General features: G+C 41.9%; 1 protein-coding gene across 1 annotated transcript; it reads left to right on the top strand.

The window, feature by feature from the left end:
* Positions 1-1055: 1055 nt before the first annotated feature.
* KDM3B (lysine (K)-specific demethylase 3B) lies at positions 1056-14208 on the top strand (the record flags this gene model as incomplete). Its single annotated transcript, XM_010084168.1, has 10 exons — positions 1056-1217; positions 2756-2869; positions 3256-3361; positions 3701-3825; positions 5250-5318; positions 6227-6805; positions 9603-10848; positions 11212-11413; positions 12740-12954; positions 14056-14208. Coding segments are annotated over exons 1-10 (2854 nt in total), but the record flags the coding sequence as incomplete, so codon positions are not given.
* Between the last annotated feature and the right edge of the window lie 246 nt (positions 14209-14454).

The following is a 14454-nucleotide window of genomic DNA, read 5'->3' as shown; positions in this document are numbered from 1 at the left end:
TCTTCCTCTCCCCTTGGAGTTTGAGCTTTTGAGTCCGGGGGAGGAGTGGGGCAGAGGAGCGTACGAGTGGTCTCTAATACCCTTTAATAAGGATTACTGGTGAAGCAGAGAGCTGTCTGTCTCCCTGTTACCCCCAGTGGTCTTGTAATTATTGCAAAACTCTGTTTTGACTATCGAGCTTCAGGTGTTTCTTCACTGACTAGGAATTTCTTGACATTCATCTGCAGTGTTTGATGATGTTTGTGTAGTATCTGTAGGTTGGAATGTGACTGTGTTCTAACATTTAATAGCCCTAGTTGTTAGGAGCTGAAATGAGACTTGTAACCTGTGTTCGTGTTCTTAGCACTCTTGCTGTGTAATTCCGTATGGCTTTAACACTTGTCCTTTGTGACAGAAGAAAAGAGGGTGATATCTTGGAACACTGATCTAGGATTGTAGTGTGGTTTGTATTGTCACCCTTGTAAGTGAGGTAATGAAAAATCTAGTGAGCAGGTATTTCCAGGTAATCTTATGCCATCTGAAATATTTGCATTTGTTTCAGGGAGTTTAACAATGTTCAAGGCAACACAAAACTTCCGATTTAGGGTAAATTTCACAAACAGGAGCTTTCTGGCTGAAGGGTTCAGTTCTGTGACGGTTGGTTAGCCATACTGGTACCAGCTGGCTGTCGAAGTGCCAAGTGAGTGTGTCTGCATTCTCTGAAACATCCTGATGTGAAAGAGGCTTGCATTGGGTCATCAGCTGTATTTTGGGATGAACAATTTTCAGATCTTTAATTTTGTATGGGGAAATGCAGCATTTGGAGCCAGTGGTGTGTGGGCATGAATAACTTTTCATAGGTTAGTAATTGCTGTGAATTTAATTCTCATTTCTTTTGTAGTGTTTGTTAGCTCTGTAGATGTGTTGTAATAGCACTGAGAACATCACTTATCCTGCTTTTTCTGAGGAAAGCTGCTGTCTCTTTATCCGTAGGGCTTGTAGGAATCTATTTTTTTTCTATTTGATGTCTGAAAAGAGCTGAAATGCCTTCTAAACTTTTTTTTTGTCAGATCTTTGTGGAATTCGATGGCTGTCACTGGAAGCAACATGCCTGGGTGAAAGTCCACGCTGAAGAAGTTATAGTGTTGCTGCTGGAAGGATCATTGGTTTGGGCACCTCGAAATGATCCAGTTATGCTTCAGGGGACTCGAGTCTCACTGGCACAGTGGCCTGCACTGGTGAGTACCTGGCCAAAAGCTCTCGTACCCTCAGAGGTTTGCATCAACTCTGCTGCGAAACACAGGGCTTGGATATCATGCAGGGCACCATTGCGCAGGTACCAAAAATTGCTTGGGGATGGATTTTTTTTTTTTTTTAATAGTATATAGGAGAGCAGTTAACTCTGAGTTGTAGTGCCTTTGGAAGGGCATGCGAGAGGCAGTGTGCTTCCAGTTCCTGCCCCAGGAATTGAAAGCTGTAACCTCACAGCAATGAGATACTGTTTGCCAGTGTGCCTCTGAAGAAATGCGGTACCTGTCTGAAAATATGATTTTTCCCTATTTTAGAACTTTGAGTGTGTTAGGCTTTTCTGATTTGTGAGTAAGCCTTTTGGTCTTACTATGGCCTCTGTAGAGCTCTGTAGGGTGAAGGCTGCTGCATCATTGCAGTAGGTGTTCCTGAAGGCAGTTTGGGGAAGTGAGTGGGCTGTGGCTGACCTATAAGCCGTAACTTGTCCACACCGAATATAAACTAAAAATGTGATTTCAGTGCTGTTGTCAGCATTAACTAACAAGACATGCAACATTTTCTCCTGGTTCTTGAAGTGGTTATCTGTATTGCTGTCTGTGTGGCAATTACACGTCATGACACTTGAGACCAAAGCCAAGTGTTCTAGCTGATGTATCTGAGTGTACCCACTCTGCAGACATCCTGATGAGTAGTGTATAGTGAACAGCATTCCTGACATCCTTCTTTCTTCTCTTAGTGGCTTCTGAAGAGGAAAGATTATTATATGTGAGGATCCTACCCTTGTTTTCATGCTGTCTAATTTTTATTATTTTGCCCTTTTGTTTCTTTTCCTGCAGTCCTTGGACTGCTTGGGATGCTGCTGTCTGCTTTGTCATACTACATCTTGTGCATGGGCACATTGAAATGTTTGGGGGTTTTTTTCCAGTCAAGGACCTTGTGCCATGGTAGAATTTGAATTTAGTGTTTTAAATTGACACTTGGACTCAAAGCAACAGGTTTTTGTCTGCATCTTTCTCTGAGGGTTTGTTTATTGCTGTTGTCTTAAGGCAGAAGAAAACCAGGCCTTTAAAGCAGAGGTTCTGTGTATTGTGTTTTTTCTATAGGCAGAGTTTTCCTTTCAGTGTATTTCCAGCTTGTCTCCAAGAGTGAACTCTGGTTTAATTTCATCTGGGAAACTGTTCGTACAGGATCAGTTTATTTCAGATGATTCACAGGTAGCTTGATAATCTGAGTAATTTGGGGGTGTTACCATAGTACGCACGCTGATTGTGTAATGAGTTGTCTTGAAACCTGTGAGAAGCAAATATAGGTCCACTAAGATCCCAGAGTATTTCCACTATACTCAAGCTATGTGGACTTGCTGAAAAAATGTTTCCATCCACTGTACTCTGGACAGCCACGTGAGTGCTCGAGCTTTCATTAAATACGAGAGGTCTACCTGAATAACTGCATGAGAATACAGACTATTGTTGTCCTGTGTGTGTGCTCAGTCCTTTCTATAACCTTTGGTTTTTGTTGTTCATCACAGACCTTCACTCCTCTAGTAGATAAGCTGGGTTTAGGCTCTGTGGTTCCAGTGGAGTTTCTTCTGGACAGACATTTGCGTTTCCTGTCTGATGCCAGTGGATTACGTTTGTTTCAGGTATTTGAACTGTGTTCGTTTAAAGTGCAAATTTAACTTTGTGCTGTGATTGTCAGATTAGATTTTTTTTTTTTTCACTGTTCCACTTACATATTCTTGTTTTCCTCCTTTCACTGTCCTAATTGCTCTCTGTACGGGTCATTTGGAAAGCTAGCTGTGAAGCACTGTGTAGCTGATAATTGCAATGGAAGTTTTGCAACAGCTTTTGCATAGCTGGCCCTTTTTTTTTTTTTTTCCTCCTGGAATGTTCAGCAATGTTTTTCTTAATTTTGCATTTTTTTTTGTTTGTCAGTCTCTGAAAACAGTCCAAGAAGAGCTGTCCCTTAAAAAGTAGTGATTTTATTGCCTTAAAAGACTGTACTGTTAAAACTGTTTGTTGTTCACAGGTGGGAACAGAGAGTCAGAATCAGATTCTGCAGGAACAGCCTTCACTAAGAGAATCTGTCAATGCATTGATCAGTGACCAGAAGCTTCAGGAGATATTTAGCAGAGGTGAGAGTGTGTTTTCCTATCTCAGAGCTACTTTGTTGTGGAACAGTTAGACTATCCTGTGATTTGTGAAGGAGAATAGTAATAGTATCTTACTGTTTGATTTGGAAGGTCAATTTTCTGCATTGTTTTGCAAGTTCTTTACAACAGAATGTTTGGCTTGTGTAGGTTTTGCAGCAGAAGCCCTAGCATTTTAATTTCTTTCTACTGAAAGATGACACTTCAAGCCCTAATTATGTGTATAGAACTCTTTTTTTTTTTTTTTTTCTTTAATTGTATGACTCTTAACTAGTATGACACAGAGCTTGCCTGGCAAATGTACTCAAAGTCCTTCTTTTCCAGGTCCTTACAGTGTCCAAGGCCAAAGAGTTAAGGTTTACCAACCAGAGGATGAAAATAGCTGGCTCTGTGGTGTTGTGAGCCATCAAGACCCAATAACTCGTCTTATGGAGGTGTCTGTGACTGAGGTAAAAATACAAAGCACTGCTTTGGTGTTTGTAAAATACCGTTCCTCACTATCTCCTGGAGAATGACAGCTTCACCAAAACTTGTATTTTTGTTTCTTTGTTTTTTTGCTTTAAAAGATGAGCAATTAACCATGTTGCAATTCACAGATTTTTTTTTTTTTCTTCTGTTACGGTGACTTTCCCCAATAAATTATGATACACAGCCTACTTGTACAAAAGAAGCTACAATTACTTCTTTGGAAATGAGTGCTATGTGAAAAAATATTGGAAGTGGCTTTCTGGATGGGAGAGTGTGCTGATGTACAGAAAGATGCCTTCTGTGTCCGTTATGCTGTGGTCTTTGTGTGCCTTCTCTCAGCTTCTGTCTGGTAGGCTGTACAAGTGTAGCATGAAAGATGAAGTCTTAGTCTAAACAAAATTGATTGATGTATTTTAGCTTAGGCTGTTTACTTTGCCCTGTTCCTTTCAGTAAGCCTGGTAAGTGTTGTAAACAGCACAGAAGACTGTGTACTGCTAGAGTTACCCAATTTGTATTACGGACTTCTGTGCAGTCTGGCAGGCAGTTCAGTCTTGCTGGCAGCCTGCTCCTAATGTCTTTTTTCTTCAGGAGCGACTGGGAACAGGTCTGTGGTGCTGTAAGTTACTGGAGCAGCAGCGGCACTTCCCGTGTTTTTGGGTCCTGTCCTGTGTGCCATCCCCCTGCTGCCATAGCCTTTTCTGTGTGCAGTGAAACACGTGTGCAGGATGAATGCACTGAACGTGCCCAGTGGGTCCTGTGTACACGCGCAGTAATCCTGCACTCTGACTACTAGATCTATTGCTGGTGTACAGGAAAAAAGTATACTGTGTGTGGCAGATAATTGTAGTACTTTGGAGAGGCATCAAAATTGTGGAGTGTGTGCTTTCAGCAGATACATGCCAGGAAACACCCAACTTAGTGCGTATCTGCTGTGAAACAAAACGGTAGTCTCCAATCACAGTTACAGAGATTGTGTTTTCATTGCTCCTTTTGGGGAGACGCTGATGAAGATAGTCAGCGTAAACTGATGTTTCCTTCCAGTAGCCTTTTCTACACCCAGAAGAGTGAATGTGCGGAAGGCTAGAACAATACTAAATAAAATGTAAGAAGAGCTGTGTTTAATGCAGTGAATGCTTCTAGAGATGGTAGAACAAATATGCAGGGAAACAGAGGTAGGAATGAAATCTGAAAGTTATTGAAATACAGAAGGAGCAGAAGGATAGAAGGTAAACTAGAAGGCTGTAGTATTACTAAGGAAGTGGGACAGCCAGAAAAGGCAAATGGGAGAGGGGCTGCAGAGTAAGCCTGTGTTTGAAGTCTCTTATGTTGATACTATATACTCTGAATTAAAAACTAACCTATTTTCTTCTCCTGCCTCCTCAATATCAATGTGCATAAAAAATAGAGTGGTGAAATAAAGTCGGTGGATCCTCGACTGGTTCATGTGGTGATGGATAACACTTCTCCAAGCAAGGTACTACAACAGTTCAGGTCTTGTATATACAGTGTGAAGATTGAAAGATTTATATATAAAACATGTAAAAGGTGGAAACAACTGAAAACCGATGCTGTGTTGTCTGTGGGCTTTTGATAATGTAATTGGAAGAGGAAAATTTTCTTTGCCACTTTGAGAGATGGTCATAGCTTTCTTTAAACATTCTATTTTCGTTCAGCCCTGTTTTATCGAGGTCAGCATGGATCTTGGGGTTCAGTAAACACAGTTGTGCCCCTTTTAAAGAGTAGTGCTCTTTTAAGGGGAATGTCTCTGCGCGCACTGCCTTTTTCTAACAGCATCACTCTGTGCTTCTTCACAGACCGTTTTAGGCATTTCTAAAAATTACCATCTGGCTTCTCTGAAGCAGGCTTGTATGCTTGTGGCATTTAGTTGCTTAGGTTGAGAGGTTCCATGATAACATTTGAACCTGTGTTTTTACCCTAGGCTAAAGAGCAAGCTGTCTCCTGTAGTTAAATGTTGTAGGCTTTGGGCAGTGGGCAGAGAGTCTGCCTTACGAAAGAACTGTGGGGATTAGATTTGTAGCAAAAATTAGTGTGCAAATAGTTTTCATACATGAGCAAGAACTATGGAGTATGGCTGTGTTGTGCGTTTCCCGAAATAGGCCATGATGTGGTACGTGCCCCAGAAAAGCAGCTCAGCTATAGGTCTTATTGTACTATCCTAGTACAAAACAGACAAGGCTGCACCTATATGTGTATTCTGCGTTCGCATCGTGTCTTTCCTTAGATGTCTCAATTTGTGATTGAAGGAAATGTTCCTAAGCTTAAGAGCAGTGTAGTGTATTCTGCATTTTAACAGAAAAAAGTTATTTGAACAGGAATTCCTGATTGTTCTGTTTAGTGATTGCATGGTTTTGTCTGTTATAGGGAGGGGGTCTGAAAGCAGCTAAATCTTCTAAAGGGAAAAAGAAGAAAGAAAGTCTGGAGGGAAAGGATGGACGGAGGAGGAAAAATGCTTCGGATTCTGGGTGTGATCCTGCAACAAAGAAGCTAAAGGAGAGGGGTGATGTGGATAGCAATGGTAGTGATGGAGGTGAGGCAAGCAGAGGTCCGTGGAAAGGAGGCTCCAATAGCGAAACAGGACTGGATACAAGGGCCAAACAGTTGCCTTCATTCATTCCTCAGATTAATCGCAATATTCGCTTTGCCACTTACACCAAAGAGAATGGCCGAACACTAGTAGTCCAAGATGAGCCAGTTGGTGGTGATGCACCGTTGCCCTTCACTCCGTTTTCCTCTGTGGCTGGCCAAGCGTTACTAGTTGGGTCTGGATGTAAAGAGGCAGGAAAGTCACTGGAACAGGTTGGCCAAGGCACGGTGACTTCTGCAACTGCAGTGACTACAACTGCTTTGACACCAACAACTGTGAGAATCTCTGATACCAGTTTGCCAGCTGTTACTGGACAGGAGAAACCGAAAACAGGCCGATCACAAGCCCAGGGAGAGGTGAGTAGCTCATGGTCCAGCATATTCAAGAGAGACGTACGTATTTGCAGCAGATGTTCTGCAGCGTATTCCTGTTACATTACATTTTTTCTCTGATTAATCCCTCCCATCCGAACGGAAACCTTTCTTTTATCTGATCTAACAAAGAACTCTAAACAAAATGAAGATATTTGGTGGAGGAGTTGTAAGAGACAACTTTTAAGCACTCTTATCTTCATTCAGTCTTAATCTGAGAAATGCAGCCTTAAAGTCACTTTAAGCACTGCACTTAATATAATTAATTTTCTTGTTGAGTACAACCAACTTAATATTCTCTTGCCTTTATATAATCAAATATGCATGTGGATGTGCATTGAGTTGAACATTTAAGTTACTTAAAAAAAAGCAGCCTCAAAAACAGGAAAAAAAATTGATCTACATTTAGAGGTGCTTTTATAGATGCACAACTGAGCTGTTACAGCTGTGATATCTCTGTAGTAGGAAAATGAACCAGTCACATCATATACTGTCTCGGGCTGAAAACAAAGAAATAATTAAAATATTTGAGATGGGTACCTTTAGAATAAACTTTAATAAAGAGCTCAGTCTGAAAGCAGCTTGAAGATCTTTTAGTTGTGTTGTTGTTTTCAAGGGGAAGAATGGAAAAGTAGAAGGAAAACCTTGTTAAAACAGTAGACTTTTAAAGTACTCAAATGAAGGCTTATAAAAACAAAACAAAAACCTCAGAAAGTACAGCAAAAACTAAGAAACTTGTAGTCTACTGTATACCTAAAAGTGAAGAAAATGGGAGATACATTAGAGAGTCCAAGGTAATTGCCAGGAGGTTAAATGGATTACTTTCATCCCTGTCTTTTGTATTGCTAACAGAATGTGGGGAAAGGTGGGGTGTTTGCTTTGGGATAAGGATTCCTAGATGTTAAGATGTAAAGGAGAAACAGAATTGTAAAGATAGGGGTGTTACATAATTAAATTGTTATATAACGGTATAACCTGCTCTCTCTTCCACCGCACTCCTGCCTCCACCCCCTCCTCCCTCCCCCAAAAAAAGAAGAAAAAAATTCAGAGATGAGAGCAACTACAGATTGTGTAGGTGAATGGTCAGAATTGTACCTGTCATCAATGGTATTAAGGAAGAACTTCAACTGTACTGAGAAATTTTGGTACCAGTTCTTCCCTCCCTCACCCCAACTCACTTGTTTTATATCATTATTAATAATTTGGTTTTGGAATTTGCAGATAGACCACTACCATTTAAACTGTATTTTCCTTGAGGGAGGGAACTTGACATAAATCAGTAAGAATGCTGTAGTTAATGTGTGTTACTTACTGCAGACTGTCCACTTTACCAGTGGTGATAGTTTGGTCCTTGAGATTACTTAATAAGCTTGATTTGCATTCATATTCATATGCTTTTTAAAACTGATAGAACCGGTTTCTGAAAACTACTTCAGCTCTAAAAAGAAATATCTGGAATTCTAGTATCTGGAAGAACTGTCACAGGGGGACATGAGTATGTTATGAAGGTTATTACAGCTGGAGGTTGATAATGAGGAACAACATAAACATTAGTTTGCAGTGTAGTAGGTGGCCAGTGGGACTAATGACCAGTAAGATGTGTTGTGCAGGGGCTGTGGTGGTATTAACATGGCCTTGAAGTAAAACTGTATTAATCCTTCTAGTACTTCCAGGGGTTACAGGAGAGGTGGGGAGGCACTCTTTGTCAGGGGGTGCAGGGACAGGACGAGGGGGAACGGTTTGAAGCTGAAAGACTGGAGACTGAGATGAGATGTGAGGAAGAAATGTTTTCCTGTGTGGGGGGTGAGGCAGTGGCCCAGGGTGCCCAGAGAAGCTGTGGATGCCCCATCCCTGGAGGGGTTCAAGGCCAGGCTGGATGAGGCTTTGGGCAACCTGGGCTAGTGGGAGGGGTCCCTGCCCATGGCAGGGGGTGGCACTGGATGATCTTTAAGATCCCTTCCAACCCAAATCTTTCTATGATTCTATGAATCATGGATATTCTTCATGAAGATTTCAAAGTGGAAACTCAAATAAAAGGAATAGAACTGATGAGTTAGTGGCAGAATATAGTCAGTTACGGTAGGACTGTGAGAATTGGAAAATTTGAATAAGTACAAATTGTGAAGAGAACAAGTGAATATTCCATATCACAGTTACGAATCTAGTAGAAATCTGCAAGTCAAAAAACTTTCCAGTATCTGAAAATCGTAAAAATTAAGCCCTTTGTGCTTAACCTCTGTTGAGTAGTTCCCTGGAAGGCATCACTTTGTAGGCATCTGTCTATCAGTCACCAGGTGTGGCTTGCTGTGACCAGGAACAGTGTGTTCACTGGCTGCTGGAGGGCTTGCTTTGTTTAATTAACTTTGCAAACTAAGCTAGTTATTTCAGGGGTGCTGGTTAAGTAGGAGAAGCTTGTCAGGATGATCTTGGGGGAGGGTGAAAGAGGAGATTATTGAAAAGCGATTTCAATTAAGGTTCCCTTCTTGCTGATCTGAATTAAAACAATCATCAGTTTAAATAAATTGCTTTTCTGTGAATTAGTTCGTCCATGTGTCTTTAGTATGTCACGGACGCTGTTAGCTTATTAGTTTCAATAGCTTGTAGGTAGGAAAAATGAGTCTGCATAATCTTTAAAGAAGTTTCTTCATTGTAAATAATTCTACTGGAAGTTTCTATTTCAGGTAGATATGCAGAATGTTAATTGTGCAATTAGATGAACCAAAGTATTGCTGAATCAAACAAGAATCCTTTAATAGGCTAATGCTTTTTAATTTTGTTTCAGAATTCCCGAAATACATTTTTGGCTTCTTCCGGATTTGGAGTCTCTCTCCCAAGTGCTTCCCAGTCCTTGGTGTTTGGAGGTGGAAGGAGCCAATCAAATGGAGTGGTGACTCCAGAAAGCAAGCCTTCTGGATTTCCTTTTAGCTGTAGTACTGGACAAGAGGCTCAGAAAGACTCTGATCTGTCCAAGAACTTGTTTTTTCAATGCATGTCCCAAAATCTACCTTCCAGTAACTACTTCACGGTCATTTCAGAGAGCTTGACTGAAGATGCCTCCAGTCGGGACTCATTCAAGCAGTGTACAGAGAGTGTGGGTGCTGGGATCTGTAAAGGTAAAATTCTTTCAGCGGACACTAAACCAGGAGCCCAGTCTGGCAGTTCTGTGGAGCGGAAGCTGCCTGTAGAATCAATGCCTACCCTCACTCCAGCCTTTTCACGAAGTCTGTTGAGTACTCGCCCCCCAGAGAGTCATGAAAACCTATTTTTACAGCCCCCAAAGCTATCAAGAGAGGAACCCTCAAACCCTTTCCTGGCATTTGCTGAGAAAGCAGAACTTAGTCCTTTCAGTGGCTTTGCGTCTTCATCTCAGACAGGGACTTCTGCTCCCTCCATGCCTGCAGGTCATAAGGCTGTTTCTGGCTGGCCGGAGTCGCTCACCTCCGCAGATTCTTCTCTAGCTAAGAAGAAAACCTTGTTTATAACAACTGACTCCTCAAAGATGATCTCCAGTACTCCTGGTTCAACAGTTGCTGCTGGTGTTCAGAGCTCTTCCACGGCAGGGAACGGCCGCTCCAGCTCACCGACCGGCGGCCTGACGCAGCCTATTGAGATGCCCACGCTTTCCTCCAGCCCAACAGAGGAAAAACCAGCTGTTGGGCCTGGGCAGCAGGACAATCCCCTTCTGAAAACCTTTTCTAATGTGTTTGGCAGACATCCATCTGGCTTCTTCTCTTCTCAGGCAGAGTTTCCCCAGGAGAACAAAGCCCCTTTTGAAGCTGTGAAAAGGTTCTCTCTAGATGAGCGGAGCTTGACATCCAAACAGGACTCAGACTCCAGCACCAATAGTGACCTGTCAGATTTGAGTGACTCTGAAGACCAGTTGCAGGCCAAGGCTTGCATGAGGGGAATCCCAGACCACTTGATGGCAAAGCTGGGCCCCAATGCAGAGCGCAATGCTGAACTGCTGCTGGGGAAAGGAAAAGGGAAGCAAGCCCCAAAGGGCCGGCCTCGCACAGCTCCCCTAAAAGGTGATGACTTGAATGCAGGGTGTCTTGGAAGCACAGGGAGGTGGGATACTGGGATATCTCCTGTGTGGTGAACTGTGTGAGCTAACCGCAGGTGTGAACCTTGTTATTGCTCGGGCAGCACACAGGATATTGACAAGGTTAAAGCTTAGTGCTTCTTGTATGTCAGTTAAAGCATTCACTTTGAGAAGTGTTGAAGCATGTATTTGTCAGGACAAAAGTGTGGTGTGCTGCAGACTTGAACAGTCTTACTGGTTTTGTGTGGGTATGAGCATACAGATATCTGAAAATATGTTTATTCAGGCCAATACCCTTTGGCTGCTGCAGTTAACTAATGGATTTTTACTTCTACTTTGCCTCACCCAGTTGGCCAGTCTGTGCTGAAAGATATGAGTAAGGTGAGGAAGCTGAAGCAGTCAGGTGAGCCTTTTCTCCAGGATGGCTCTTGCATCAATGTAGCTCCACATCTGCACAAGTGCCGGGAGTGCCGTCTGGAGCGGTACCGCAAATTTAAGGAGCAAGAGCAGGATGACTCAACTGTGGCATGTCGCTTCTTCCATTTCCGGAGGTGCTCAAATTCTTCCTTCCTTCATACGTAGTCTGTGCAGAGCTTGGACCATGTCCAAGCACAAAGTAATTATGTTTTACTTACTCAGTGTGCTTGGGTACAGTAATGAAGACTTTGAGTATCTTGCATTGTCCTGTGTCACCTGACGGGAATTCCCTCCCTGGGGTGGGAAGAGCTGCTGTTGGGAGATACTGCTACACGATACTAGGGGAGCTTCCAGGTCCAGCCTCAAGAGATTGAGTTTTCTTTATTGGGTAGAATTTTACTGTTGAGTAGCACTTGGTATGTAATAACTGTTTTCTCCCTCTTTCATAAGGACTTCAGAACAGAGATAAAATTTTAATTCAGTCAACAAGTAACTGAACATTGCCAGCATGAGGCTAATGTGTGACTCTGTTTTTTTGAGCACAGAACTGATTTTTAGGAGTGGAACACTGCCTGTGTTTTCTCTCTGTGTTGTGTGCATGTCTTACAGCTCTTTGAGCTGTCATGCTTCTTTTTGTCTTCCTTAACAGCCTGTTCTAGCAAGTGCTATTATATCTTTCCAAAAATATGTTTATTCTCTTTCTGGCATATAAAGGGTGAAGTGAATTTTTATTACGTGCCATCCATCCAGTAAAGATTATAGCTGCTTCTCTTCCTGAACTTGTTAAAAATTAATCTAACATTGAGATTAAAGACAAGATTGGTTTTGCTTCAGAATGAAGGTACCTTTAATATTGTCAGGAGATGTTCAGGGTTCTGTATCTTATGTTGTCATACCTTTTACCACACAAAGACTAGGAGGATCAACAGCCACTGATAAAGCAGTTGTCACTTGTCTTTGGAGAGCAGTAGCAAGAAGAGTAGGCACAATAAGGATTTTTGTATGTCTTGTAATTTGAACTGTTAGAACAGTTGCCAAGTCCTAGCAGCCCTAGCCAGAGCTGAATGCTGGTTTCCCAAAAGTTAGGAAATAACTTTCTCCTGAGTTAAAATAGAGACTGAGAACCATGCACAATTTTACAAGCAGCATCATGTAGCAGCCCAGATAATTTGAATTTTGTCATCTCTTTCTGTTAATAGTATAGGTAAATGTGAGTTTCCCACCAGCGCTTACAGGGACCTGGAGGTTCCTTCTAGTGGGTTTTGCAGCCATTGCCTTTGTGTAACTAATTCTCTGTGTTATTTGGATTTGCATAATAATTGTACTGGCTGTATAGTATAGCACTCTAGCTCAAGCCTTTCTTCTCCTTTCTGGGTTTATGTTCTGACAATAGATGGCATTATTAAGTTAATTAAAGGTGGTTGAGCAGCTTCTTAATTACTCAGTCGTGTTTTCTGCAGGCTGATATTTACCCGGAAAGGTATTCTACGAGTAGAGGGTTTCTTGAACCCACAACAGAGTGACCCTGATGCCATGAGCCTATGGATTCCTTCCTCCTCCCCTGCAGAGGGCATCGATCTGGAAACTTCCAAATATATCCTGGCCAATGTTGGGGACCAGTTCTGCCAGCTTGTTATGTCAGAGAAGGAGGCAATGATGATGGTGGAGCCACATCGTAAGCTGGGCTTTTTACGTGGTTTTTTTTGTCCATCTTCTCTGTGTTTGTGTATGTACAATGCAGTGGAACAGAGCTGACAGTGTAACATAATTTCTTGTTAAAGTGCTTCTCCTTTTCTTCCAAAGAGAAGGCTATTTTCACTTCTTTGTGGTGTGTGTTATTGTGGGAGCAGCATTTGGGAATTTTCCTTTGGATAAGTGCAGCATTAGTACCAAGGATTCTGATGGTAACTTTCCCAGACATCATTAAATTATTTTTCGACAAATAAATGCAGAAATCAGCTGACACATGCTCTTAAGAAAATAGAAATTAGTCCAGAACACTTATCATGCTGACCAGCTATGCTTTAATGAGCAGCTTTTCTTATGAATTCCTGTCCTGTTACGCTCCAGGAACATCACATAAAAGCTTGGGGTTTTCTAGGGAGGGAGCAGCACCTGCATTCAGCCTGTAAGGACTCAGCTGAGCACCTAGTTGACAGTGTTATCACTACAAGAGGAGTGGGTTTAGAAAAAATTTTCTAAAGGTACCCAGTTCAGTCTACCCCATTGATAGCTCTGATTCTCTGATTTTTCTGTTTAGCTTCTGGAACGTTCAAGGGCAGCCATTGAGAGAGGACTTCCCCTTCCTCAGTGAATGGTGTTGGTTTAGAATCCAAAGGGTTGACAGGCATCTGATTAGTAAAACTCAATACACATTCTGTGTAATTTTATAAGTTCACATTATTTTTTCATAAAACTAGCAGAAGTTTTGTAATTTAGCTGTACTTTATAACTTTGCTGTAAGTTCTGTAAGTGCTCGTTGAAATTGACTTACTGCAGAACTGTCAGGTGCTCCATTTCCTTGTAGTGTGTGTCTTGGGACTTGACCTTACCTGCTCTTAGAAATGGGGGTTTTCGTAGTGTCACAAAACTAGCAACTCAAAGAATGCATCTCTGGATGTAAAAATTGTGTTTCTGTACTCTGTCCTCAGCTCATGTTTCTGTGAATTGTTTCTGTGAATTGTTTCTGTATCAATGTTACTGTGATATTCTGAAATCAGGTGGGAGAAACGCAAAATGTCAAAGCACTAATTTCTAATGTTCCTTCTCTTTGTAGAGAAAGTGGCGTGGAAGCGAGCAGTACGTGGTGTGAGGGAAATGTGTGATGTGTGTGAGACAACGCTTTTCAATATTCATTGGGTTTGTCGCAAGTGTGGTTTTGGGGTCTGTCTGGACTGTTACCGGCTGAGGAAGAGTCGTCCACGTAGTGGTGAGTGCTGGACTTTCTTTCCCCAATGTAATCTTTGAACTGGCTGGCTTTCAGTGGGGTTAGTTTCTGGAAAGTTGCAGAAAGTTTTGTGGGAGTGTTAGTGAGTATCAGCCTGGGACGCTGAAGGTTTGGAATTTTGGCACTACTGTCTAATGTGCTGCTCTTCCATTCTTCGTTTCCTTAGACACCCTGTGTTTTATCTATGTGGTTAGAATTTGTATATTAAATTACTGTGTACTGAGACAG

This window comes from Pterocles gutturalis, unplaced genomic scaffold, assembly GCF_000699245.1.
Source record: "Pterocles gutturalis isolate BGI_N339 unplaced genomic scaffold, ASM69924v1 scaffold31550, whole genome shotgun sequence".
Taxonomy (NCBI): Eukaryota; Metazoa; Chordata; class Aves; order Pterocliformes; family Pteroclidae; genus Pterocles; species Pterocles gutturalis.
The sequence above is the reverse complement of the archived record's forward strand: the minus strand, read 5'-3'. Positions and strand labels throughout refer to the sequence as shown.